The sequence below is a fragment of the Borostomias antarcticus genome, assembly GCF_949987555.1.
Source record: "Borostomias antarcticus genome assembly, chromosome: 15".
In the NCBI taxonomy this organism is placed as follows: domain Eukaryota; kingdom Metazoa; phylum Chordata; class Actinopteri; order Stomiiformes; family Stomiidae; genus Borostomias; species Borostomias antarcticus.
Genome location: NC_140248.1, coordinates 18,145,146 through 18,164,866, shown reverse-complemented (window position 1 = coordinate 18,164,866; position 19,721 = coordinate 18,145,146). Strand labels below are relative to the sequence as shown.

At 42.8% G+C, this 19,721-nt stretch overlaps 1 protein-coding gene across 3 annotated transcripts; it reads left to right on the top strand.

Moving 5' to 3' along the window:
- Positions 1-3,471: 3,471 nt before the first annotated feature.
- On the top strand, positions 3,472-16,751 carry LOC311318168 (rho guanine nucleotide exchange factor 9; the record flags this gene model as incomplete). Of its 3 annotated transcripts, XM_084449412.1 has the most annotated exons (10): positions 3,472-3,648; positions 4,551-4,640; positions 9,390-9,599; positions 12,096-12,275; positions 12,831-13,063; positions 13,674-13,803; positions 14,489-14,620; positions 16,005-16,248; positions 16,400-16,468; positions 16,579-16,751. In XM_084449412.1, the coding sequence occupies exons 1-10, from the start codon at positions 3,523-3,525 to the stop codon at positions 16,749-16,751; spliced, it is 1,587 nt and encodes a 528-aa protein (XP_084305538.1). In that variant the 5' UTR covers positions 3,472-3,522. The 3 variants fall into 3 exon arrangements, with proteins under 3 accessions (XP_084305538.1, XP_084305539.1, XP_084305540.1); XM_084449413.1 differs by lacking the exon at positions 4,551-4,640; XM_084449414.1 differs by lacking the exons at positions 4,551-4,640; positions 14,489-14,620.
- Between the last annotated feature and the right edge of the window lie 2,970 nt (positions 16,752-19,721).

Below are 19,721 nucleotides of genomic sequence, written 5' to 3'. Positions count from 1 at the left end.
TGTATGCGCTTAACGGCAAACAGAACTGCTCTCGGTTCGGCAATTCAGGAGATTACCGTGAGGTGCCGGAGTGGAAGGGGATCTAACGTTTTAGACCCTGACGATGATGAGGATGATGATGGTGAGATGATTCTGTAATCATTCTTAGGCATGCGCTGCAGAAATCAGAAGCAATAAATTGTATCATACATTTTTGCAACCGCCTCCAGACCATTTGGCTACGACCTTCAATTGAAAATAAGACAGTGCTGGCAAGTTGATATGTGTGTTTGCTTATGTTGTGTAGCCTGCATCATTGCGCGCAATCTGGATTTTATAGTTCGCACTCAAGTGCATACGCACGGCGGAGCTGAGGGGAGGCGATGCGAGTGGAAGCGAATGCGCGTTCATTGGAGGGACACTGAAGGCCGATCGTCGCGTTGTGAATGGCGCTGGTATTATCCCGTCTCACCTATTGCGATTTTGTTGTGGTTTAACTCTTCGTCTGCAATAGCCTAATCTATGTCGACCATCAATACATACGGCTGACAGTTAGGCTACTCGAGACTGCGTTAGGATTTGAAGGAATGGGCCTATGGCTTTTCTCAGACCTGCGTTCTATTTTATCGGCGTGATGTGGGCTAGAGCATATTGTGAAATTGCATTGAACCAATATTTTTTTAGCATTTCATACGTTTCACAGTGGTGTAGAGAAAATGCGTCCTTGTCGCATGTTTCAGGCGAAGGATGCGACGGGCCGGAGGATGATAGCCTTAAACGCGATTGAGCAATAGCCTGTGTAAGCATAATTTGTTGATAATAAATCTTGAAGCTATGACCGATGTGGCGATACGCGTTTTCTCATAATGTAAAAAAGGACTAAAACTAATTATACCAAAGCGAGACGTGTCACTGGTTTGAACAAGGGTAGATAATCAGCATTGATAAGGTTAGGTTTAATTTGGAGTTTTGATTTCATCTGGGTATTTATGGCCCAACCTGGTGGACGTCAGTGCTTGGCTAGTGTAGGGTAGGCCTGCTGTATTTGCGGGGTTCCAGTTGCCTAAATTGCTTGTTAGGATGTAGTCCCAGAGCAGGTCGTTTTAAGTGCCATATAGAGTTCCAGCAAAGAGGTAGGTGTTGCAAACAAAACGCTTGAGGGGTATGATCGCATGATTAGCAGCACAGCTTTGGTAAAGTGTAAATTATCTTAAGAGGCACACATTCGTGAGGGAAGTTGTGAAAAAAATGCTAATAACAGGCTGAAGACAGGAATGTGCATATTTAATACAGTCAAGATGCATTCACATGGAGATGCATGTGGAGCTAAAAATACTTCTCTCTGTTCTTCAGCCAGAGAGTTATAGCCAGGTTTGAACTTCGACACATATTTGTTATTGACTTCTTTGATTTAGCTTGTACATCTCTGGTTATCCTTTGATAGCTATTATTATACATGTATGAGCTATAATGCCATTCATTTTACCCCCACTGTGCTGTTATCAAACCTTTTTTCTTATCAGGATATCCGTGTTTGATTTCTCATGGGTTGACCATGTACTGTATGTAGGCTCCTGAATATTGCCTTCATATCCTCTGTTCACATACAGTAGGGGTACATTAGCTCAAACTGAACATGTTTGTAAACTGTCACAACCAGCTGTTTGGATGGATGTTTTAGATGAACTAATTACCTGTCTGCTCTGCACTATTTTCAACCCCCCAAAAATGTTTGTATGTTTTATCAATGGCCTGAGAATACGCCTAAGAAGACCCCAACAAGCGTGCTGAGAAAATGACATTCGTTACATTAGCTGCATCTCTTACTACCGTGTGAACTCTTCATCATCTTACATAACATTCTAGGAGGAAAGTGTTTTGTGTATAATGATGAATCTCCATCAACAGACAGAATAAGGTCAATTACTGATTGTGGCCTAGGGCAGTTTGGTGAGAGGGAAGAGTAGGGAAGAAAGTAGCACAGGTGCTATGAAATACTTAAGTCCCAGTGGAAGATGCAATAAATAGGGTTGTGAAGCTGTGAACCCATTTAGTTTGACCTGTCTGTGATGGGGAGAGCTGTGAGGCTGAGTGATGAGTCTGATCAGAAGTAGGTCTCTGCCCTCTCTGCCCATGGGACATCGTTATCCACGGCTCCTGGCACAGGTGTCTCCGCTGACATTTTCTGTCCACCCACGGTCGTTCCAAATAGCTGTGACGTGCTATATGAAAGTTAAAGGAGTTTTAGGTTAGTAGGTTAGGTTTAGTTTAAGGTTACTTATGATCATATACAAAGCTTCTTGTCTTTGAAATCGAGAGTTTAACATGTTTTTGAATGATTTTTCAAGATGCCCATCCACATCCATTGTATGGCCAAAACGGTGGTATAGCAATTATCAACTTTCTCGAAAATGCTAGCTTTGTCAACGTTTTTATCTGAACCATTGTATATGATCATAAGTAACCTTAAAACAGGGCTAAACATGCATTTTCCCTTTACTAGTCCTTTAAGTTATCAGTTTGACGCCACTTTCTTTAAGCCAGAAATGAGATTCTGATTTCTGAATGAGATTCTGATTTCTGAATTTGCTCTTTCCCATTTAACTCTTATCACTTCCTGTCTTCTCTCTCACCTCTCCCTCTCTCTTCACCCCTATTCCTTCTCTCTCCCTCTCTCTTCACCCCTATTCCTTCTCTCTCTCCCTCTCTCTTCACCCCTATTCCTTCTCTCTCTCCCTCTCTCCTCACCCCTCACCTCTCTTCATCTCCCCTCACCCCTCTTCCTCCTCTCTCTCCATTTCTCCTCACCCCTCTTCCTTCTCTCTCTGCCTTCTCTCTTCACCCCTCACCATTATCCATTTCTCCTTTCCCTTCACCTCTCTTTTCTCACCCCTCTCCCTTCTCTCTCCTCCCCTCTCACCTCTCTCCTCTCCCTTCACCCCTCACTCCTCACCCCTCTCGCCCCCCTCTCTCCTCACCCCTCTATCCTACCTTCTCTCCTCACCCCTCTCTCCTCCCCTCTCTCCTCACCTCTCTCCTCTATCCTCCATTCTCTCCTCACCCCTCTCTCCTCCCCTCTCTCCTCACCTCTCTCCTCTCCCCTCTCTCCTCCCGTCTCTCCTCTCCCCTCTCTCCTCTCCTCACCCCTCTCTCCCCCCTCTCTCCTCTCCTCTCTCTCCTCACCCCTCTCTCCCCCTCTCTCCTCTCTCCTTTCCCCTCTCTCCTCACTTCTCTATCCTCCCCTCACTCCTCCCCCCTCTCTCTCCCCTCTCTCTTCCCCTCTCTCTTCACCTCTCTCCTCCCCTCTCTCCTCCCCCCTCTCCTCCACTCTCCCCTCTCTCCTCCCCTCTCTCCTCTCCCCTCTCTCCTCACCCCTCTCTCCTCCCCTCTCTCCTCACCGCTCTCTCCTCACCCCTCTCTCCTCCCCTCTCCCCTCTCTCCTCACCCCTCTCTCCTCCCCTCTCTCCTCTCCCCTCTCTTTCCCAACAGTTGATCAGTGGAGGATCCATCGTCAGTGCAGAGGCAGTATGGGATCATGTCACCATGGCCGACAGGGAGTTGGCATTTAAGGCTGGAGATGTCATCAAGGTCCTCGATGCCTCCAATAAAGACTGGTGGTGGGGACAGATTGAGGATGAGGAGGGCTGGTTTCCAGCCAGCTTTGTGAGGGTAAGATGGATGATTTCTCACTCCTTGTTGCATCTCTTGCCCCTAAAAGGCCTAGAGGTTTACTGTAGCAATATCTCAGTGATCACTGATTATTATTTGTCATGGTTTTAAATTTGGTTGACTAAATTGACATTTCTTGTAGTTTTGTTCTCTACAGTGAAATAGCACATGTTTATTGAAAATGGTACTTTAAAGCAATACATTGCGATATTTGGACCTTTACAAACATGTCTGGTGCTAATTCTCCAATTAGATGTACTAAAAGTAAGCTGAATCGTCCAAACAGTCTACTCAGAAAGATAATACATTGACATTTATTAGCCTACCTTTTAAAACCCCCCGAGACGCAGCATTCAGTCGAAGTGCGCATGCGCAACGTTGTGCTTAAACAACACAGTAGTAGCTAACTATTCCGGCGTCTATGGATATCATGCGGTTTTTTTAGCTCAGTGATGGCGGAGGTGAGAAAACCGAAGTGAAACATCACGGAGGAAGCCAGAAAAAGAAAAAGACAATCTGATAACGTTACGACAGTACGACAGTGCACTTACTCGCAGAGCCTGTGGGGGCGCAGTTCCGAGAAAACCGGAGAAAACGCTATGTATTGCTTTAAATAATGGTACTTAAAAAAATCGTGTTATATTTTCGTAGAGGCATAAAATGGCTGGAATGATACTGTATGGCAATGTTAACCTGAATGATATCAATGGGATACTCTTCATATTGATAACATCGACAGTTGATTGGTTAAAAGACACATGTATGTCCTATTAAAAACAAAGAAGCTGGAAGTGAGAAAATCAGGGGTCTCATTGGTAGTTATCTCTATATGGTGCCCGTAAGATTGAAGTGCTTGACAGAATGTGAACCAGGTACTGTATGTCATGTGTTTCTTTTCGAAGGTTGAATCCCACCCACCCCAACCTCAAAGAAAACAGGTTTTCTATATCAACCCTATAGCAGCTTCGAGGTTCCAAAACACAACTACCAAGGTGCGTCTAATAGCGTTTCTAAATAAACAACAACAACAACAATAAAACGCAACTGTTGAATTAGCATCTCACTCCACATTGGACCACCCCATATCTGACATCCTGTCGCTTGTATGCAGCTGCTTCCATTGACTGACATCACCATGTTGCAGTTCCAGAGCCTGTGAGGAATTCAGCATTGTACTCCCCCAAATCCTTGTAGGGAAACATAATCTACCTCACTCGCTCTGTCTCTTCCCTCGCTGACATGATTACTTGATTAGGGACTAATTTTCTGTGGCCACTACAAGTGTATTAGTATTAGTATACCGTAGGAACGGTGTGGAGGTCGAAGGTCATGCTCACATGGGGGAAAGCAAACCGTTTCCACTGTAGGACTCTTCGAAGTTCACCAAATTCACAAGTATGGAATCAACATTTCTAATAGCGTGTTGATTTAAACTTAATTTGATTTGATATCATGTCAGTATTACCACAGGATTTGCCCACCAGACAAAGTCATATTTGTAAATCTATTATTGAGTATACTGGTATGGCATTCCGGCTCATAATTCAAATTTGGATTTAACAAGATATTCAGAAATATTGTTTTGATATGTGTGTAGTTGTTGAAATTGCAATGATATATGTGAAGTTGTTTACATTTCATCGAGTCCAAAAGTCCTACAGGGGTGTGATTTAGGAATTCTGTAATATCTGTTATCACTTGTAAATGCAATAGGCTCGCTTGAGTTTCCATGGAACAAGAAGCATTTTTAAAAGATTGTTTTTGACATGCTGTAAGTAATTTGCTTTCTCTGAACTAATGATGAATATCACTGTACTATAGAAAGTCATCTCAGTTGTCCAATGTTGTTTGCTCAGAGTGGGTGTGTTCTCTGCTGTGCTGTAATAACTCACACTCTTCCACTCACTCAACAAGGACTACTAAGGCACTGATTTACGTCATCAACAATGAAACATGTATGGCTACTCTTTTAGCAAAGCACGGAGCATATCAAACAGGTGCACCCAAAATGATGGGGATTCATACAGAGCTAAAAGAAAGGAAGAGCATTTAGAAAAGCTATAAATGGTACTTTTACGTAACAGCATTTGTTGGTTAAAAGACATTTGAGGTTTTATACGTTCTCTAAAACCTTAAGAGCTTTTTTGTAGTAGCCAATGAATTTGCCATATAGCTTTTGTCCAGTGAACCACAGCAGCGGAAAGTGGGCCCTAAATAGACATGCGTGGCTGAGGTGACACAGGCTGAGATTCAGTAACAGAGGGCCATCCAGGACGCCGCCCAGATGTCTGAAGAGCTCTCATGTTTCCCATATGGACAAATGCATATTTTAAATCTAACTCAGAAGTCGCACATATTATTTTGGTTCCAATGTTAGATAAGCCATAGGTGCTTGGCAACTCTCTGTGGATGAACAAATGAGAATGTGCTTCCCTGTGCGATGGGGGTCAGTATTGGGTTTGCGTTTGCTTTAGGAGTGTCCCACTCCATACCGCCGTCTCTTTGGGAGTCATGGTACTAGTCATTATACACCAGTCTGCAGATAGGAACTCAGGTGTGTCAATGAACTCACACTGTCTAGAGTGAATGCTTCACCGTACACTTCCCCAGGCACCTTATCTCTTCATCATCTCAGTTTACATGGTGACCATCATGCATGTCTTGTCTTTATAGCCGACTGCGAGGGACGACATGATCAGATACGTCTCTAGTTACATGGTTTTATCATGTCCTAGCGTGGAATTTACCAATTAACAATGGAAGTTGCAGCATTGCCGGCTTTTTAATGTGTGTTTTCCTGAAAAACATGATTCCGGTGGATTTGTATTAGGTTAGTTGTCAGCTACTGTACCTGCTCAGTGTCCTCAGGCAAAAATTCTAAAATTGGTTCCCTTTGAGGATTAACTAAAGTGACAGTTCATTCCTCGAGATGCCTTCTAGCAGGCAGTGTGCTAATGTGCTCACAACTCCTGAAACTCCTCCAACCAGGATAACAGATTATGACAACAAAAAGCAGGAAGACATATTTTATGCTTTACATAATGGCCATGGGCAGATATGCAGCAATGCGCAGCTGAACCACTGTCAGCTTGAAATCCAATATGGTCGATTCGTTCTGTCAGATTTTTGCTTACATCATTATGATGGCTCCTGATACTGAAATGGCCCAGTTTCCCATAGGTGCAGTATGTGGATGCGTGCACACTGCTCACTGACCTGCACTGCAAAGTCAGTAAAAAAAGTGCCGTATGCATTTTTTTGGTGCTAAATGCACTTTTTTGCACCAATCAAAAGTGCAATTATATTCTCTTCAATCTGTTAGAGTTTCGTTGTACTGCTGCATGTCCCGGAGTTGTCAGTTTTTATTTTATTTTGCAGTATCTCAAAAGTACACGGTGAAACCAAGGCAAAGTGCAGTAACTGAGTGCAGTATCTGCACTTATGCAGTTTGCCTTGGTTTCATCACAGAGAATGTCAGATACTGCAGTTTGCCTTTGCCTTAGGACCAACTTTGAAAACGGGGCTGCTTCAGTAGTTACTGCATCTTAATGCAGTCATTCATTGATGCTGAAAATCTCTGAATACATGAACATTTCTCAAATTTGGCACTTTCCTGTGACTGAAAGTTAGTAGAACTTGCATAAAACCGTGGGATATATACAAGTGTAACTGCGAGAGAGACATAACTGTGAGAGAGAAATTATATAAGATGTTGAATAATTCCACAAATAAATACATTAAGCAACAAATGTTTGTTGTTTAAAGTGTTAATTATAAGTAGACATTGATATGTGGCTTGTATTTCTGTTAGGCAGAAAACATTGCCTTTGCGCTACTGCCCAAAAACTATGTATACAGTTCAGTTTCTCACCAGAAGGGGGCCGCAGACCTTATCCTGATGACCTCTATACAGGCTGTCATGCTGTAGAGACTGGTGGTCTGGCTAAAGCTGAGGATATACTACAAGATATGATGCCTGATTTTATACATGATTCACAATCCTGCCGAGTCTCTCCTAGTCGGCAGCAGTCTGCACTAGTTGGGGGTAGTCGGAGTGGCAATTTGGCACAAAAATCAGTAAGTGTATGAGCGGTACAGATTTAAATCGGTGTATGATGAGAACAGACTTATCCCGATCCGAGTCGGAGCGAGTTGGAGCATATCAAACAAACATGTTTGATATTTTTGAGCAGATTCTGGACGCAATCGTGTAGTGTAAACTCGTCACCACCCAGTCCAGTCGTTAAATGTGCGATACCCAGTTTTTCAGTTGTCATACAAAAATCATCAGAAGCCAGTCGTCTAGTGTATACTCCGTCATTTCATAATCTGATAAGATTGTGAAAGTCTTCTCGTGTATCCAAGGCTTAAGTGAAATTGCTCCTACAAATGCTCACTTACTGCATGTGTGGCCATATAACTATACTGCAGTAAAACAAAAGCCAGGTGCGGGAATCTGCTGTAAAGCTACCAAGGTGAGCCTGAAGGTAAAACCTACATATGCACGAAATTCACTTAACTTTCATTGAATCAATCATACACTTGACAATCAATTATAATTTGGTGCTTACACTTGGCAAAAGAAAAACACAAAAAGCTGTTTTTTTTTCAGTTTGACATTTTTGCAGATACTGCACTTTGGCTTTGTAGGGCAGGCTGCAGTCCTCATGTTGTTGGGGTTGAAATGAGAACCTTCTTGTCCATTTTTACAATATGATCTAATGGTCAGTGGCGTCTTGGGAGCCACTCGTGAGCCCCTGTTTGAACGCACAAGGATGCGCAGCGCCTCCATCCATGGTCTACTGTTCTACTGATCATCCTGACTGCTCAGGGGTCCCCTTGTCTCTGCCTCACATCCCGTGACCACTCATGCTTCAATATTTATTTTGCAGTGATTTACTCTGTCTAACCTCAATTTCATGCTTGTTTATTGCTGATGCTGAACTACATAATTTAAAATACTCATCATCTATAGCACAACCTACTTTACCTCAAGACAAGTGTACTGTAATGTGTTTATTAGAATTCATATGATTGGTAACATTTTCACGGGTGTCTAACAGAGCATGTTCTTTTGCAGATGCAGTAGAGGAGATCCCTATGCTATGTTACACATTCAGTTCTCTATTGTCCTATAAGGCTGTAATTGTACTTGTTACAAAATGACAAAGTAAGAGCTTTGTGGTTGCAGAGCAGTGTTAACCCAGTGGTAGAGTGAGTGGGGAGAACTGCTACAAGTTCCATACAGTATGTTATGTTATATTAAATTAGATTGTCCTTAGTGTTCAAATGTTGGGAATTCTCCTCTGGCTGGCAACCTAAAACAGTCACACAAATGCACATGCACAACCATATAACTAATAATATTTTATGGAAAAGATGTCTAGATAGTCAGTCTTTTAGTCCTGTGTGTGGTGTCTCCTGGGACTACTTTTTTTATTAGCTGCCCGATTCCAGAATTGTCAGTACACCGTTACCGTTACATACAGTAATACAATGTTACCATAATAATGGCAGTGTTACTACACAGATAAAGTGTTCCTAAATCCTGTTACTTTGCAACAATAATCATTCTGTTTATCATACACAGTGGTTGATGCAAGACAACACAATTCACATTGATTATACATTTTAGAATTTGCGTATTCATAATTCTTATTAACATTGTCATTCAACTCAACTGCGGTTCTAGCTGCTGTACTGTATGTGCCCAGACTTACTGGCTGGTCTCCTCTTCTCAGCTGTGGGTGAACCAGGAGGACAGCACGTCGGTGGAGCCCATAGAAGGGCCCAGTGAGGTCCAGAATGGTCATGTGGAGGCCAGCCCCAGCAGTGACTGCCTGTGCCTGGGCCAGCCGATCCAGAACCGGGACCAGATGAGGGCCAACGTCATCAACGAGATCATGAGCACAGAACGCCACTACATCAAACACCTGAAGGACATATGTGAGGTAAGTTACAGGACATGTGTGAGGTATGTTACAGGACATGTGTGAGGTATGTTACAGGACATGTGTGAGGCATGTTACAGGACATGTGTGAGGTATGTTACAGGACATGTGTGAGGTATGTTACAGGACATGTGTGAGGCATGTTACAGGACATGTGTGAGGTATGTTACAGGACATGTGTGAGGCATGTTACAGGACATGTGTGAGGTATGTTACAGGACATGTGTGAGGCATGTTACAGGACATGTGTGAGGCATGTTACAGGACATGTGTGAGGTATGTTACAGTGTCTGTCACAGGACATGCAGTATGTTTGATGACCACTAAAGGGATATATACATAATGCAAGAATGTAAATAATCTAACCACTAGGCCACAGTTGATGTGTGTAAAAATCTATGTACTGTACTCAGGATCATGCTATGTATATCAGGTGATCATCCAGGCATTATTTATGGTATGCCCAGAGATGATCAGACAACACAAGATCACAGAAAAATGAGACAGTTCTGCTGCATTTTTTCTTTTGCTTCTATTCCAAGATCTGCTGTTGTACTTATCGGCCATGCTTGCTCACAGCAGGGACTGCGCAAAACCACACTAGCTCACGAACCAAGACAAGAATGTGTCCCTTAAAGGCAAACTTCAATCAGTGTTGTTCTAAACAGAAGTGACACAGCTACGGTGTCCTACTGAGAGTTGAGAACCAATGAACACTGACCCATGAGTGCTGACTGAGGCTCCATGCAGCAATTGCAGCCTTCCCATCTCACTGCACTCTCCCCAACACAGATATAGTAACAAGCTCTCCTCACGCTCCGCCGGTCTCCGGCAAACAACACACCCAAGAGAGGACATGAAAAAGTACTCAGAAAGCTCTTATCCCAATCTATAACTTTCTTCTATCAGCTTTTCTTTTATCACAGAGATATTACATAATCACATGTATAAGTCACAGCAAATGATAGGGTGAGATTTCCTGAGTCTCAGACAAAGAGCAAAGTTGTGATGTGAGTATATGATGCTCTATGTACGATGTACCCAGGACAAGTAGAATTCAGAAATTGTTTAGAATTATTATTATTCAATTTATTTTTTGTTTGTTTATTTTTGGAATTAATGTGTGTTTGCCTGTCTATTTGAAATTATGTTGACATTGCACTTACAGTAGCAAGGCCATTATTTGTTCAAATTAGGGCTCATAATGTCTAGGTGACTGGAAATGAATGGTAAATGGAGCATAACTGGTCTCTTAAGTGTGAAAGGATACGATTTTTCATGAATGACTTCAAATGTTGTCGTAGAGTTGAGCTCACATTAGGCAATGGGCTGTTATGTAAGGGCAACTCTTGCATATCAAGCTGTTGTCGCTCCCATGGATAGGAATGTCCTTACAATCCTGTGGTTTTGTAAAGTATCCTCTGGCAGGTCTAAATTTGGGGGACATCCCATACCCCCCCCCCCCCCCCCCCCTTAGCCCTAGCCCCTAGTTTTGGAGTGCCCTCGACTGGGTAGTGGCCCTTCAGAACGGAGCCACAAGGGGTAGGGGTTGAAATCTTTACCTAAGAAATGGGACACCACTCGCTACGTCTTCAGTCGGAATTTTATTAGTTGCCTGATTTTCTGTAGAGTCCCTGGGATGTTACAGTATGATTACTATTATTATAGTGACACATCTGACCAAATTTCAGGACAGAACAAGACAGATTAATCACTTGCTCAGCCAGGAAGCATGTTTACACATCGGCTGTTAACGTTAGTCCTGCCCATAGAAATGCACTGATATCAGATGAGCAGGGAAGTGCAGAAAAATCATAGCCTACTGGATTATTTTTCGGACTTCATACTGTACACAGGACATGGAATCAACTGTCACTCAAAAATCGTTGTTTACACAAAGTTCTATTGATTAGATTAGATTCAACATTGCACCGTAGCCTACAAGTAACTTACTGGAACATCAAAACGCAATGAAATGCCGTTGACATCGTAAATAGCTATTTTTTTCCTTGTTTGTTCCTTTGCATGTACATTAAACTAAGCTTTTCCACGTATTTTACAAATTTTGAATGATTATTTGCGAAGATGTTGGGCTTTTTCCCCATGTTTTTTCATGGCACCGGCAGCTATGGTTCATATCACTGCCTCGGTTCGCAAAGCATTGTGTGAGTTTTCATCTGGAGCATCTGAAAACCCTCATTTTGGAGGGCTGCTTTGAACGTCCACTAGCCCACTATATACCCTCTAGCCCTAGAAGCTAAAAGGAATGGGACACACTACCCTACGTGTGAACGTGCAAAATGTAGGGGTAGGGCTAAGGGGGGGTATTGGGATTGGGCCTTATATTAAGTGAAATATATTCAATATATATAGAAATGTAAATTAATATTTGCATTTTAAACGGTTCACAAAGGCATCATTAAACCTTAAATTTCAATTTGTTGGAAAACTAACCCCCTTTCTCTCACCCTACTCTCTGTCCCTTTGTTCTTCCAGGGTTACTTACGGCAATGCAAGAAAAGAAGAGACATGTTCAATGATGACCAGTTGAAAGTCATATTTGGGAATATTGAGGATATCTACAGATTTCAAATTGGGTTTGTTAGAGATCTGGAGAAACAGTACAACACTGAAGAACCTCACCTCAGTGAAATTGGTCCCTGCTTCCTGGAACATGTAAGCTGCATGTGTTCTACTGGAAATAAGATTGGGTTCTACTGTCATGTGTTCTACTGGAAATAAGATTGGGTTCTACTGTCATGTGTTCTACTGGAAATAAGATTGGGTTCTACTGTCATGTGTTCTACTGGAAATAAGATTGGGTTCTACTGTAGATGAAGTGCTGCTCATAAAGGCTTCATTACACTCCATAAAGCCTCCATAAGCACTACATAAATGTGCCACAAAGCATCCAAACTATATGTCAGGCTTTGTAAAAGGTTTATAAATATGTGACATAACTACCAGTGTCAAATGTGACGCAACATTGAATGTGAGATCAACCTTGAAGCATTTATAAAACATGCATCTGTAGATGTTTTGCACATATTGTGGTGTGTATATAGCTTTCATGAAGACTTAATGAAGCCTTTAAAAGCTGCACTTAAGATTCAGTTCAATTCCCACACTGTCATATTTGTCATATCCCTCTGACGTGATTGGGGACAGATTTTGTGATTGGGGACAGACTGGTCATTGCAGTTTTTTTACACATCTGTGTTTGTCTTACAGCAAGATGGCTTCTGGATCTACTCAGAGTACTGCAACAACCACGTGGACGCCTGCATGGAGCTGACTCGCCTGATGAGAGACGGACGCTACCAGCACTTCTTCGAGGCCTGTCGTCTGGTGCAGCAGATGATCGACATCGCCATCGACGGCTTCCTGCTCACCCCTGTCCAGAAGATCTGCAAGTACCCGCTGCAGCTGGCCGAGCTGCTAAAGTACACGGTCCAGGAGCACAGGTTAGAGCCACATGTTTCCAGGGCCGTGCTGGCCATCTGTAGGTTCTGGAGAATCACAGAATGGCCGTCGGCCACCAGGTGGGCTGCTAGGACCCCCCCCGTCAACAAAATGAAAACATTTATATATACTTATATATATTATATATACTGAATCGGCCGCCTCAGACTCCAGGGCCGTTTTTTCGTCCCAGCACGTCCCTGCATGTTTCTAGTGATATATTCTGTAGATTTTCTCTCAGGCTTGTCTAACTGTTAGACAATTTCAATATTTCAGTTGGTGTCAGTGTAACCGAGTGAATGGCGAGTCCTCGTAAACCCTGGTGGAGTGAGTGTGTCCTCCGAGGTTGTGGTAGCGAGTAGTGGGTGAAACTCACTCCCCTAGTGCCAAAGACCCTGCCGATGGGGACATCTCTCTTGGCATAGTTGTTGGCACATCTGACCGGCAAGCGCAAGGTTGCAGGTTGGCGTCCCGCCCTGGACAATCCCTTAACATGGGTCAAACCAGAAACACAACTCGGACGAGAGCGCCGTTACGTCGGGCGTAGTGCTGATGCACAGCTGTACTGTGGTATATGTCGCATCCCTCATCCCCTCCCGCCCTCTCTCGTAGTGACTACCGTTACGTGGCTGCTGCGCTCGCTGTCATGCGGAATGTCACACAGCAGATTAACGAGAGGAAGCGCCGTCTGGAGAACATCGACAAGATAGCACAGTGGCAGGCGTCTGTGCTTGACTGGGAGGTAAGGCTCTGATAGGGTGACACCACAGAACACCAAACAACAGCTGCTGGGAAACATGGACCAAACACTTAGATTTTTTTGCATGGTTGATAAGCTGTCACGCACGCCTTTGAAAAGAGTAAGAGGAAAGTTGCTATGTTTTTCTTCCCCTTCCAAAGGGAAAATATATCAATAGCCTTTCTTTCTCAGCAACTGCCCTTTGTTCAAATGAGAAACAGACTGGCAGTGGAAGTGCTTTTTGAAGCTCCCCGTTTCATCAAGATAAAGCTACTCACAAACGAATTCTGAAATGATCTGTGCTGCGAGGGGCTGTATCTGATTCCAAAGTGAGGAAAGCATTAGCAGGTCACTCTGACCCAGTTCAAGAGAGTTTTTTTTTCCAATTTCTTTCCGCATCCACTTTCATTTCTTTGCCATCTATCATCTACTGTCTGCAGTGGATTCACCTTGTAGTGCTGATTGGACCGGGTGTATGTGGTCCACCACCAGACTGAAGGCCCAGCCCCCCCTCCCCTCCCCACAAATAACTTTTCTGCATCATCTAAAATGTCATTATCTGAAATGGGGTCATGCTGATAAGATGCCGGATGCTGATTCGGTCGTGGGAGCTCTGTTGTTCAAGATCCAAGGTGTTTCATAAGACACTGGTATATGTACAATGGCGTTCTTGTGTTTCTCTGTGTAGGGAGAGGACATCTTAGACAGGAGCTCAGAGCTGGTGTGCACAGGGGAGCTGTCGTGGATCTACCAGCCCTATGGGAGGAGTCAGTCCAGGGTGTTCTTCCTGTTTGACCATCAGATGGTCATGTGTAAAAAGGTGAGGACATCTGCGTCACACACACTGTCCTATTTCACGGTGCCAACCTGTATTTGTAAACCTAAGTATAGCTGCTACTCCCCCCCCCCCTCCCCCCTTCTGACGCAGTCCACACTTTTGTGGGTGTCGTGAACGTTCTTGTACATGATAAATTGGTTGTAGCTCATAAAAAACATGGCAGCAAAATGAGGAGGTGCTAGTTACTCTCCCTGGATCGAGACAAATGAAGGTCAACAGTGAGAAACAAAGTCACGTCTACAGCTCAGCTTGCCGGAGGGCCTGAATCCAGCTAATGATTTATTGTGCTTAACACAAAGTCACAGGGATGCAGGAGAAAACAGCGAGCCTCAGCAGTGTGGCAGAGTGGCAGAGGCTTTTCAGATGGGAAGACTGGCTGCTTTTTTACCATCAAACAAGAGCCAGACTGATACCGTAGCTCTGCCTATTGCCATTAAAACATGGCATTAAGAGTTTGCTTAGTTTAGTTTTTTTTTAATCTGTTAGAATTTTCATTTTTGTCTAATACAGTAGGTTTGTCACATTAAAATGTAACTAATGATTGGGTTGTTATTTTGAATTACTAGCGACAATTTAACTTGTCTCTTTAAAGAGTGAAAGAGAGAACAGCGAGTTCGTTAATTCAATATCACTGCCCCACCCCCCCAATCCCTTATTGACACCATCTCTTAATGCAGACCAACAGAGAGAGTGTTATTTGCCCTGGATTTGATAGTGATGATGTGGCCTACTGTACCACCCTGTATCTGTGAGGTCTGAGCCCTGTGCTTGATTTCTGCTCCTGAGGTGGATGACTACAGCAATGTTATATAAGAGCTGTTATGTCTGAGGGGACCTGTGAGCACAGTGCAGCAGTCTCTCTTTCTCTCTCTCTCTCTCTCTCTCTCTCTCCCTCTCTCTCTCTCTCTCTCTCTCTCTCTCTCACTCTCTCTCTCTCTCTCTCTCTTTCTCTCTCTCTCTCTCTCTCTCGCTCTCTTTCTCTCTCTCTCTCTCTCTCTCTCTTTCTCTCTCTCTCTCTCTGTCTGTCGTGAATGTACCTCTAGCAGCTGGGCCACGTGTGGCCCGCGGAGGGAGAGCGGATTCTGTAGGCCGTATTAATGGGGACGGCAGGAATCTGGAGCAGCTGCTGACAGCAAAGTGCAATATTCATACTGCAGGGCTAGTTGCATGGACCCCTGTCACAAGGCCACAATTAGCCAAATGCACTTGGTTCTAGTTATTTCTTCACTTGCCCGTCATACTTGTGTTTTACACTACCTTTCCAACATCCAAAGCGTGGACGCATTTGATCATTAGAGTCTGTTCCCCTCTGTCTCTCTGAGCGCTCCCTGTAAACGTAACTCCCACCTTTCTTCTTGTCCCTCAGGATTTGATACGAAGAGACATTTTGTACTACAAAGGTCGTATAGACATGGACAGATACAATGTGGTTGACGCCATTGACGGGCGAGACGACGACTTCAACGTGAGCGTGAAGAACGCCTTCAAGCTGAGTAATAAGGACTCGGACGAGATCCACATCTTCCTGGCCAAGAAGCTGGAGGAGAAAGTCCGCTGGCTCAGAGCCTTCCACGAGGAACGCAAAATGGTGCACGAGGATGAGAAAATAGGTGTGCTTGTGAAAGAAATGTCATTGTGGAATCACATGTAGATGTATAAATGTCTTTCCTGTCAAAGAAACGTGTCGGTCAACATCGAAACAATGCATGTTTGATTCTGTCAGTGTTTTTTCGCGAACTGTGTTTCTGTCTGCTCCCTCAGGGTTTGAGATCTCGCAGTATCAGAAGAAGCAGGCTGCCATGACAGTGCGAAGAATGACAAAGCAGAAAGGTAAACCCATGTCTTAACCAGCTCATTGGTATGCTCTTGTTGTCTATCTTCAGTGCGCCCGCATTATATCTCTCACAATCTCTTTCTGGCTGGATCTCTCCCCTTCGTAGGCCAGAGATCGGTGCCCCCTGCCTACCCCCCACCCATGGACCCAATGAACCCTGGACAGTACCTGGTAGCAGACGGCATGGCACAATCAGATGTCTTTGAATTCAATGAACCCAAAAGGAGCCAGTCCCCCTTCTGGCAAAACTTCAGCAGGTTAACCCCCTTTAGGAAATAGAGACGTTTTAGCACGAGCACCTTATTTTTAAGAAGTACCATTGTACCATTGTAATTGAAACCGAAGACAAAAGGATGGACCGGAAGCATCTGGATTGTCAAATATTTAGCTTGTGAACATCTCGTTGATGACTGTACTGTTTTGCTCACTTTATCCATATGACTGCAAGTAAAGACTACCGCAACGATCGAACCTTTGGAAACTGACAGAAACCAAAACACCGTCCTGTTCTGCGAGTTCTGGGAGTGACGTCTCTCCATTGGAAGTGAATGGGGAAGAGTGTTGTTTCAAGAAGGAATACAGAACATTAGTGTCCACATGTAAAAATGAGGAAGCACTCATCATACACTGATCGTTATGCCAAAACTGGTTTTGTCCTTACAGTACACTGTGACCTTAATGGGCATTTTCTTTTTTTTAGTTATCTTTGATTTGAATTTTTCTTGTAGAGGTTAGCATGGAAAATGCTGGTCAGATTCATCATTTTCATATTGTTTCTGTAAATATTACTTTTTTTTTCCTTTCCGGAATCAGCTTTTTATTTACAATGCATGACAAAGTCCATTGCTGGTATTCTTTGTGCTATTGTATTCTTACGGGTCAAAGGAAAGAGAATCAGCATCTTCGACTACAAATATACTCATTCATACATCTTATACTGTTGACAGGGTATTCATGTTGTAGTGTATATTTTGATGACATGCAACGATTTCAGTCTGATGGAAACACCGTCTGACCCTCATGGATCACATCACCAAGACAATAGAGATAGTTTCTGCAGTTTGTGTAAACATTATTCATCCATCTTCCAGAAATGACATATTGCTTTCATGACTATTGGCCAAGAGATTTTCCTGGTCACATCCATGGTCAGGAAAAAAAACCTCTTTGTCCTTTTTGTTGGCTTCTCACAGTCATGTGGATATAGTTGCACTTCTGCTCCTCTGGTTTCATAGGGGGACTATATGGCTATAATACACTCAAGCCATCCAGTATGTCATTCAACACAGATACTTATGTTTTAAGGGTTGCGTGGAAAAAATGATTAAAATGTATAATGGGCCTAAATGGTCGAACAAGCTCATTGTCTAGGAGCTATATTTTTATGTGAAATTCATCCAATCTTGAAAGTGTGTCGTTGGTAATCATAAAAAACAAATACTTTTATTCAAAAAAATAAAATTAACAAAAAAAGTACGACATTTCAGTTGTCCTTTTCCAGGGATCGCTGATATAGTGCCAGCTAAATGTTATGACATTACTGATATTATGCCTGTCATAGCAGGTTAAGGCCTTCACCTTGACGTTCGCCACAGGGTTGAAATGATGAAGGGACATGTGAGGGTTGAAGGGAGACTCCTGTATGCTAGACATAAGGCCGACTATTTCAAGGTTTTAACAGAATTTCACATGGAAAATGCAGTTGAAGAGCAACAAGCTGGTTACTGTTATCTATATTTATATTCAAGTGGGAAATGATTTTTAAAAGGATATTTATATGCCGCCTCAAACATGATATAAGATATTAGATTGCACTGGATAGACTGTGGAAGTGCAGAATGAATGTGTGCAGTAATATTGAAGGACAAAGAGCTTTGATTATTAAGTAAAAGTATCTTGAACTGATGTATGAACTTCGTTAATTTATAATAAATGCATTGTAACAATGGAAATAAATGCTTAAGTACTGTATCGGAATTGTTAAGTTGTTTATTTATTATTTTTGTTTTGTTTTCTCAGTTATTATGGATGATCTATTATTTATTCTGTGACTATGGCTTGGAATAAATTTAAATTCATCACCTTGCTTGTTTCATTCTGTTCTTGCAGATTTCCTCTGTTAATGGAATCTCATCACATTTTCATTAGGCTCTAAATAACATGGAGTTACAGTATACGACTGCACCACAGCGCCCCCATTAGGCCAATGAGGAGAGTAATAGACACTGGATAAAAATAAAAAAAACTGACTGCAGCATTCAGATGCCGTGGGTGGCTAAGTAAACAGATTCAGTGTCTCTCAAAGTGGTTTATTGAAGCATGAAAACATTCTCGGATGTGAATTTTAGCATACATAACAAGTATTCATTTGTAGAAATTAACAGGAGAGCCTGAAGACAGTAATGCTTGTGCTAAGATATTTCCATATAATCTCTTGAATCATTTACTTAATGACTATGGCTTTTCTGGCATTATCAGACTGTTCATTCATTCATCCATTCTTCATCTCAATAGATGTGGACAGGCATGCTGAATGAGGTGTGCTTCTCTATATACGGTACATTCATCCACCAAGATGATACACAATATTGTGGAGGGACTGGGTAACACAGTAACAGGTCTGTCTTTCAGATTAGTGGGCGTTTATTTGCCCTCAGTATTGTACCATTACATACAGCCCTGTGCATGGCCGTGTTCCAGCTTGCTGCCAAACCATGGCACCATAGCCTCAAAACATAAAAACCTGCAATGTTCTGTGTAGAACTATTAATGCATCTTTGTTGACAGGAGCTCGGTTCTACTCATATGTAGACTTTAGTACATTTGGTTTCAGTCGCTATACGTAGATTGTTAATCTAGATATAATCTCCAGCATTCCTTCATTTACAATCCATAAAACACATTTCAGTTAAGAATGAACCGAAGCCTTGCAGTGTCCTTCTCACCAAGTAAAAGAATTATATACAAAAATGCTTTGAGACACAGTGCATGGTGAGATGACATTCACAGTGATATCCTTTATGTCTTTTTTATGTCTCTCTTTTTTCTTTTCTTTGTTTACAGTGATTTATGAACAGACGAGGTATTCTCTTTAACAATGCTGCTTTCCATCCTGATAGTTTATATTTGAACGGATGTTTTAAAAGTGCATTTCTTCATGGGACAATGACAGTGCTCTTGATCTGGGGAGGAGACGTTGATCTCTCAGTGTGCTGTTAGGATTGGCCACTCTTCCCCACCGTACTGCGT